At 43.3% G+C, this 9,507-nt stretch overlaps 1 protein-coding gene across 4 annotated transcripts in view; it reads right to left on the bottom strand.

Moving 5' to 3' along the window:
- Positions 1–3,344: 3,344 nt before the first annotated feature.
- The window catches only part of LOC109485344, a 6,629-nt gene continuing 466 nt past the window's right edge, over positions 3,345–9,507 (bottom strand). Inside the window, exons 1-2 of one of the 4 annotated variants that reach the window (XM_019788902.1) lie at positions 6,629–6,859; positions 3,345–4,478 (exon numbers count right to left, since the gene is read on the bottom strand). In XM_019788902.1, the coding sequence (XP_019644461.1) occupies positions 4,114–4,478; positions 6,629–6,746 (483 nt within the window). In that variant the 5' untranslated portion in view covers positions 6,747–6,859 and the 3' untranslated portion in view covers positions 3,345–4,113. Of the gene's footprint in view, positions 4,485–6,628; positions 6,860–9,507 lie in introns of those variants that run through there. The other 3 variants (XM_019788899.1, XM_019788900.1, XM_019788903.1) reach the window with 3 other exon arrangements.

Genomic DNA, 9,507 nt, shown 5'->3' with positions numbered 1-9,507 from the left:
TCTTTCCACACGTGTAAGTGACGTCGCGTGTACACTAGTTTTCCTCTACCTGTCTTGACAATCTAATTAGGTTTAACGACAGTCGCTGTGATTAGAAAAATTAGCCGAAGAGTCTTTCTTCACGTGAACGTGAAGTCGCGTGTCCATTTAAGCTTGTCTTTTCCAGGCGTCTCGGGCGGCCCTAATTGGGCTGTGACGACAGTTGCTGAGGGAAAAAAACGAAAAAAATTCAGAGCACGGCTAGTTAATTCTGGTATAGAAAAGTTGTGTTGATAGTAACTACTAAGAGGAGTGATAAACTATGAGTTTAGTTCTATCGTAATGCGGCGTCGCACTGCTGACCACCTGCGGCCGAATAGGTTAGTCGCCAGAAGTTCGCCGAGTATCCGTATTGTGGGCGAAAATGGCCGTCAGAACTAGGAAACTCGTCGAGTGAGCCATGTTCCTGTTGTGTAACGCTGGCTGTTTCATGTTGATAGAAACCGGACCGTTGAGCGATGCACCGCGGTACGTACGTACTAACTTTATTGTGCTGTTAAAAATTAATTGGCTGTGGACGCGAGCAACAGGTAGGCTGTGATACACAATATCTTGCTGCCAGGGGTTAATTGGGCTTCATCCCCAACTAGTGAAAAGGCTGCTAGAAGCTACAATGCATTCAGACTAGAGCAACAGGCAAAGGAGCCAAACGTAATGAGATATATATAACAAAAATCCAATCTACATGCCATGTATGTCAAAGCTTGGAGCGCGGTTGGTGATCCAATTCAATGCATGTATGATATTGAATAGGATGACTTAGTTTCTGTGTTTGTGATCAAGTTGTGTACATTACCCGCTGCAGGTACATGCAATGTTGTTCTCTGAAACACCGGGATGTAAATAATACAGATACCAGTTGATGTCTGTCCTACAAAAAGAAATCAATGTGTTGAACTATTATATGTACGATTATTAGGATATTCCATACTGTGAATCATCCCATTGCTGTAATGTCGCTACCTTTTGTCGAACGGACGAAAATGCTAGGAGGGGATTACGTACGACACAACCCGTCCTTTCCTTAACGACAGTCGTGCAATAGAAAAGATATGTTTTGTACATTTTCCCAGTCACATCTCTCAGAAATAGAGGAACTGAATGGAATAGAGTAGAAGATTAGAAAGTTGTTTTCCTACACTTAGTCATAGAATAGAATAGAACATGTCACATTCTCACCCGTCAAATATCTCTACGTTTTTTTCTGACCATGTACAAACAAGACACCTTGTGAATTTTGTAAGAAGGTATTTATACTGGTTTCGAAAAATGTGGTTGTGTATGAGTAAAAACTGTGTATATTTGTACATTGTGTTCTTTGATACATTTCTGAAAAAAGGCTAGAACTCAGTTGATCGTCTTCATGTTGAAAGGTGGCGCCACGTGACTCATTAATCTCAAATTTGAGAGAAATTTGAGTGGCTGCAGGACGACTGTGGCGTGAGCACGCGTAGTCATGGTAACAAACTGATACAAAGCCCGTTTCTTGTATTGAGGGCCGACAAGAGAAGCAGTCACAAAGCTAATATGCACTGTGCTGTGTTGCACGTAGGTGCCGACTATTCAGTACCAAAGGCGGCTGAATTAAGATAATGATGCGTTGTCAAAGCCCGGGTACGGTCCGTAGTTAACGAGTGTATCTACGGAGCGTGGCACCCGGGCTAGTATTGTCATCACTACTGTTGGTATCAACAACCACTGCCATGAAGTCGGCTTCTTTTTAAATCTGATATTGTTATGTATTAATCGTACCAGTATCACACCGATGTTTGTGTGAGTTTGATAACTCAACCTTTTGAGACTCCAGTCCACAAAGAATAAAATATTGAACACAAAGATACGCTTCGGGCCTTGCCTTGATGTTACGTGGATTGTAAAGTAGATGTTTATAGACGTTGTAGCCTACCGTGTTTAAACAGAACAACATTTGTCGGTGAGTTGAGCCACAGGTGCGCAAGTGCTTCTCACAACCTGAAAAGGCCCTCAAGAGGAATCACTTGCTTCAAAAAGTTTCCTTTTTTCTCCACATCAGACGTGAATAGTAACATTGTTACCCTGTAATTAGATCGTCTATCTTATTTGACTTTCAAACAGCCAACTAGCGGTTTCTTTACTCACGTGTTTGGGCCGGATTGATCGTCCGTCTCTACATCTGTTCGGTAACAAACTGGATTTATCTGCAGCACGCTAGCCTGCTATCTCTCGCTGACAGGGGCTGATTGGGCCTCTTGCCGGAGAGCTTGAAGAAAGTTGAGCCATTCCCATTCCCAGAGCTACCAACAGGATCTAATTATTATTGTCACAATGAAAATCAGTCCGATAGGAGCTCAGAATTCTCAGTCACTATGGAAACCAGTTATCACGGCCTCCAACACCATGGTAACAGGCAGTTCTCAGTCTGACATTAATTGATTGGTCCATGTTAGTACATATACATAAATTAATAAGCTTAAGGTATTTCCAATTCTCCCGACGAAGAGCTTCTATGGGCTTGTCAAATGGAAATGGTACTAGAATCGTGATGTCTCAGGCTACTAGTATCTCACACTCGGAGACAAAAAAAATATGTTCCAGCACATACTGTACATGGTCACGGGTACTGAACTTTGTGTCAGCTTCGATAGGGGGAGACAATTCATAACATACATCTTTCTGTTCGTAAAATCACTTCTGTTCCCTCGCTATATAGCAGCGTCGCCTAGCGAATAATCTGAATTAAGTGAACAGCGTTTTATCTCACACAAGGTTTTCATCACGGCTGGATATGCTATCTGTATATTTTTGTTTCATTCACGTACTTGCAGAATAGGACTTTAAGGTCAAGACCACACCACTCTTTACAACTATTTGTGTATGGATTTTATTTACTGCGTAATGTAAATGTCTATGTTACGTTACATGAAAAGTAAGACTTTGGAATCGCAACGATTAAGTGTAAATAAATACTTTTTGCAGACCGTACCAGATCAAAAATTACTACCTTTCAGTCACCAGCAGAACTTTATCTAGTTGACCATTCCTGACCTTTCACATTGAACCAAACATTTCCATCTCACTTCGCGTCCTCTTTCGTTTTACTTCAATCCAACACAAACTACTCTTTCTTCTTTGCTTTATAATCATCTCCATTCTCCAACAATATACACCGGTGACCCTTCTTGTTAAACGATACGACATGGCACTGCTGATGACGAACATGTGTTTGACAGTTCATACGTTGAATTGCAAAAGCTTCACTACGAACTTCACTTTGTTATAACGAGATACGCAATTGCGCCAGAAAAAAACGCGAAACACGAAATAAATTGCAAATATTTATAGATAACCATCACAAGAACAATGAGTGGTAATCTATGATCGCCGATAGTACAATGACAGCCGCTTAGATATATATATGTTATTTATTTATTTATTTAAAGCACCAGCCCTTATACTTTCACAAATTGCCATGGTGACACTTTGAGCATTTCTATATTTAAGGTGAGATAATCTTTCTAAGCTTGAATATGACTTCTAGTCAAGGACTAAATGAAGACAAAACGCCGAAACTTATTACAGGGTAGTAAGATATATCTAGGAACTTGACTGGGAAGCATGTCTTGGATTCTATATCCCCTCCATTGCCTACAGGTTGTCTTGGAAGTTTCCCTCCTCTATTTCATCTTGTCTAAAATGCCTGACGTTTTCTGTGTGTTTGTATCCGTTCCTTCCCAATCCTTGATTCACCCGTCCACAGGGCCAGTCTCGTGATGGTGACGCGATGACGTGTCAACATTGGCTCACGGCTCTTACGGCTCCAGGAGAGTCCATGACCCCACAGGCACTTACAAGTCACATGTCTGTTTGCACTTAGCCTCGCTCCAATCTTTAAGGGTGACAATCACGGCCAAGTGGTAGCGATTAACTCATGCATGCGACTGATATTGAATGCTAACCGTAGTCACAAACATAGCACTTCCTCTGGATCACTGTAGAATTTATTTTGACATATTTTATTTCTAACCGATCTGCTGATTTTCTAAGGTAGCAGCTTGGCCCTGAATGTCCCCCAAAGAAACGCGAACAGCCTTGTCGTCAGTACCAGGAGCGGCCGTGGTACAACACGGGTTTTGTGATGGGTTGCGAGGTCTGCACGAGGTTGCCGTACCTAGCCTCGTACTCCCTGATCTTGGTCAACACGTCCGGCTTCACGCTGTCTATCTGAATCAACATGTTCTTCAGCACGTTCGTCTTCTGCTCCGACAGCAGCTCCTTGTCCTGTAACGAGGCTACCAGCTTGTCGAAGGTGGTGTCCTGGGCGAGCGCCTCCCACTCCGACTGCGTGTGGAACTGTGTGGACAGGAGCATCATCTGGGCGAGCTGCCGCTGCGTGATGCGGCGGGCCAGCAGGGCGAGCAGCGACTGGTAGTCCCTCTTCTGCCGCTCCACACGGGAAGGCACTGACACTGGACAGACAAATACAATTCAGTTATTTTGGGAGTTTTAAGTGTTTTAACACCCCCTTTCCTAGGGCCCGGCCACATGCGTCGTAGGTCATCGTCGTGTGATTTTTATATTGTAGAATTTCCAGGAAGGCTGTGACTGCACAAACCACCGACAAGGATCTAAAGACAGCCTTTTCTCCCGTTTACAAGTTGAACACAATTGAATTTTGTATGACACCTACACGACTGTCCCAAGAATCCACTAGCTCAAATGACGTATGTGACTGGGCCTTTACTGTAAAGGTAAAAGCTTATGATCGTATAACGACACATACTTGTCCATGATTCAGTACAGCAATATTAACTACATGTATAGTGGCAGACAAGAATGAGAAATGATAGCCCCCAAATACCTACCTGTTTTTCTCACTATACTACGCTTAGTTAAGACTAGTATATTTACTTGTGATGTCATGGGGCTTTGGCATAAATCCATCTGTTCTAAAGGGCCTGCAGTTGAACTGTCACGTATTCTCCGCACTTGTTGTTTCGGTCGACGACCCGACAAATTCATGTCACAAGTGGGGTGACGTGCTGACGTGCATGTAGCTGACGCAGTACGCAGAAGGTGCAGTTTGCAATGATACCACCAGGCAGCGCACAGAATATCAAAACGTCCTAAAATATTTATATTTTCGTGAGCCAGCTGTGAAAACAGGCCCACATCTGTCTCTACACTGCTCGTTAACAACATGAACTAGGACATCTTTGTCTGACTCTTTGTCTGTCTGTCAGTCTGTCTGTCAGTCTGCGATATGCCTTCTTTCTTTAATTCTTCTTTCCTCCCTCTCCCTTCTTCACCCCTTCTCTTTCACATCTTGCTTTCAGTACCATCCACATCCCTTTCTCTCCCTCCCTCTATCCTCACCTTGATCATAGTTCGTCAGTTATTTGTTTCCAATGACGTTGCCCCTCAGACCCCTTCGGTTCCGAGACTACTAACCACTTAGAAGTAATACAAGCAGTGAAAACACCAACTCGCACGTACAGCTGTCCTGATGGAGTTTGTGTTTACCTGACTAGCTTCCCTCACCTTCACGCCCGGTGGTTATGGTATGTCATCATTAATGTTCAGGTTGTGGGCTGAATATTTTGTTTCACCCAGCATTCCTCGGGCCGTCTTCAAAACAAATACTTCAACATGAGGATGTGAAATAACGTCCAGCGTGGCGGAACGAACACAAATTCCCCACGTCGTGCTTCTCAAACAAACGTATTGAACCACTTCAAATAGAGAGCCTTCAGATGAATGGAAACCACAGACCCTAATGCCTTTTACAGTCAGGGATACACTGGTACTTGAAGCCATTGACCACAGTATTTGTAATTTCGATTCCATTGAAAGGATATTGAAGCAAAGTTTCATTCCTTCTGTGCTTTCTGTCTATGCCACCGAGACTTTGTGGACGCAACCTTGAAAGTCTAATTTGATGCAGAAATGCCATGGTTCACTCACCGCTACTGTGTCAGTTGACTCGCTGTGCCCCAGGTATGCTACAGTTGGATCGTTATCAACGTCCCTACGCAGTGCAAAACACGCGACACGGGACGGTGTACACACAGGCAGCACTTGTTATGATGCCTTTGTTATGATCCAGCTAACACTGGTCAGTTCTGGTTCGGAAAGCCAAGGCCACCGCGTTGAACGTCCTACATTTGAACTTGTCACAAACGTCACAACCGTCACGTCATGTCACAACCATCAACGTGCAGTATCAGCGTTTGTGATGAAATAAATGTTGTCTTTGATAGGTAAACTGTCGCATTCAGTCTTCTCTTCTGGAGGAACTGTTTTCCGAAAGAATCTGAATCGTAAATGGCAACGTCGAGACCCGAACTATGCCCCTCCCATCTTCTAGAACGTTATAAACAGCGCTATAACGCCCCTCCTCCTGAACCACAAGGCCAGCTGTCTAACCACTTAGAACAGGCCACAACATGAGTCCCGCTGGTGTACTAATCGGTCTAACTGATTACCACAAATCCACAAACCCCCTCAGGGTGGTAGAATTAAGACATTAATGGACGTCACGGTATTTTAAACTAGCTCAGCACACGAGCCCACACCCCCAGCGGCGCAGACGACCCACTTTCCCCGTACATACCGGCGTTCATGGTGGGGGCTGGGTCCTGTTGTTCTCTCTCGTCTGCTGTGGGCGCGTCAGGATCTCTGGTTGTTAGAGCGCTGCACAGTTCTACGCAGGTCGTGTCGCTTAACTCCATGGCCTTATATAATGATCTGCGCAGGAGATATGGTTCAACATGTACGTATGTAAGCCGGGGCCTCCAGCGCTATTTATGGTTGGGGTGCGTTATTGATACCCCATGACTGAAATGCCAACATGCGCCCAGACTGTAGCCTCCAACCACAGACTACTGGCCGGATGAGAACAAGATGTGGCAAGTTGGCTGGTCGGTGTGATACTCTCCAAGCAGAGGTTATTAGCCCTGTTTGGGACGCTGTAGACATAATCGGTTTTCTATTTGGTCAGATTTTTTTTTCTAAGTAGAAGACCCCACAAAACACCTAAAATGAACAATACTAATCTCTGCTTGGAGAGTAAATTGGAAAGTCATACACACGGTGGTTTACAAAACTGATGCATGGAAAAGCGCACTGATAAATACTTGATTTTAATTCATGGCTTCTACTTTACTTTCTTTTCCGTGTGTATTATGTGTTTTTAAAGCTAGACGCCTATTGCAAAACATCACCACTTGTACGGCGGCTCTGTGAAAGTGTGCATTACGGTTTCCAAAGCGACTTTCCTAAGTACTCCAGTCACAAGCCTGGAGAGCTAGGCTACACAACACGTCAGTCGGGCAACACTTGGTGTGGGCGGTCCCTCTGGTCTGGTCATGTTGGTACAGTCCACGCGCCTTGACAACCCTAATTGGGCTGTAACAAGAGCGCTTGTTTGAAGAAAAAAAGTAAACAAACTATTCAAGAGGAGAGAGAAAGTGGTTAGAAAAATGTAGAGGCTAGGACATCGCGTGTGTGAGGAGAAGGGAAAATGTAGACGACTACAAAACAAACCACAGCAGGTTTTTATGTTCATTAGCGCTTTAGAAGAAATCAGCAATTGAGAGGTAATAATGTAAATGAAGTAGACGGCATTTGCAAGTGAAAAGGAAGATTCGTATTGGAAAGCATAGTAGATAACAAATAAAGCGTAAATTTTATTAAAATTTATTCATTTGTGTTATTTTGTATTTGAATCTGCATCTGTTTCATCCACATCATTTCGTGCCCCGTGAATATTTTGATACTGAACTCTCGTGAAGCTTCGAAGCCGAACTGAAAGGATCGCTGTGTCTAATGGTGGGCTCAGATTACTTCAACTTTCAGGCAACGTTTGTGTTGAGTCCACCAGTCAGATTATACTCCGTGTGACATACGCCAGCTGACATGAAGAGCTAAATACTCGAGATAACAAACGGCAGGAGGGGGCTGGTGCGTAGGTGTTTGTGGAACAGCATACCGCTTGTTTCAGACATGTCCGTCAGTAAAGGCAGAGTTGGGATTATAAAATGACGTCACTGTAAACTGGTGTTCTCCCATGAAAGGCCCTCATTGTAAGATTTTTTAGCGGGAAGATCGAGAATCTATATCACAACTATTCCATGTGGGACTTTCTGGGAAAACCAACTACACAAACAGGAAACCGTTTTGAAAACTCGTAGTTGTTATCCTGTGAATCATGTTTACAAACACCGCACCTGTTTGTTCATACCACATCACGTACAACCTAGCCGTGTAGCTGTCCCATCCGGAGGCTGCGCCATGACGTGTCTACTCCAAAGAAAACATCGCACCAAACAGTGACAATGTCACCGATTTGTCACGACGCTAACGTAATTAAAGTCGTGGCGGTGGCGACACTTCTGTACAAAAACTTCCGAAAACTGTCATTGGATCCTTCTGGTGTAGATTTTTCTTTTCAGTATCGTTTTCAAGTCAGTCTTTCAACATTTATCTCTATTTTCATTTCATTCCCTTCTTTCAAGCTCTTGTTTGTTTTTCTTTTAACATTTTTTTATTCTTATATGCACATACATCTCATTTCCCTTCACAGCTTGTAGAGTTGGCTTTCAATCATAAAGTTTCATTTTCCTTAAACGGTTTAAATTGGCTGTCGGGTCAACAAGTACCTTAAAAGAGGACGAAAACGTCTGTCATGGTCACTTGAAAAAAAATAAGAAAAGGGCGGTCCGATGTGCCACAGAAAAGTCCACTGGGCAGATTATATTAGTAAAGGTCAAGTAAAGTCTAAAGTAATGTTGTCCCAGTTTCTGGACGACGATACACACCAACCTAAAGTAGGCCGCCGATTGGGCCGCCGATTCGTAGCCGCCCTTTCAGCCGCCGATTCGGGACTAAACCGAGCATAGCAGCTAATTCAAATACAGATTCGAAATCCCAGAAATTTCCTAAATCGACCCCAAAGAAAAATCACGAATGGGGAATTGTTGCAAATGGTCTGTAATAACGCATTGAATATCAATTCAAAGATGAATAAAATCATAAAGTACCAATTAAACGATAAAGTGCAAATTAAAGACTTAGAAACGACACCTAGCGACAATATCATAATCTGCTGATGCTGGCGGCCGATTCAAGTGAATGGTCTCCACCCTCAGGTGTTAAACACCTTGCGTCAGATTAAGCACATAATTCTATAACTCGTAATGACTTTCCATCATTTTATGATGATCCATACTTTGGTGTTCTAGTAAGAAAAGTAACGCACGCTACGTCATTTTGACGTCATGTCGTCTTAAACTGAAGAACATGACGGGCAGTTGTACCGTAACTGGTCTCCACCTGTAGGTGTTTGACACCTTGTAGCAGAGTAACTATATTATTTTACAACTTGCAATGACTTTCAATCCCTTTACAATGATCCATACTTTGATATTCTAGTAAGACATGTAACGCACACGACGTCGTTTTGACGTCATGTCGTCTAAAACTATAGAAAAT

This window comes from Branchiostoma belcheri, unplaced genomic scaffold, assembly GCF_001625305.1.
Source record: "Branchiostoma belcheri isolate BF01 breed outbred unplaced genomic scaffold, Haploidv18h27 scaffold74, whole genome shotgun sequence".
NCBI lineage: Eukaryota > Metazoa > Chordata > Leptocardii > Amphioxiformes > Branchiostomatidae > Branchiostoma > Branchiostoma belcheri.
This window is presented reverse-complemented; position numbering and strand designations above follow the sequence as displayed.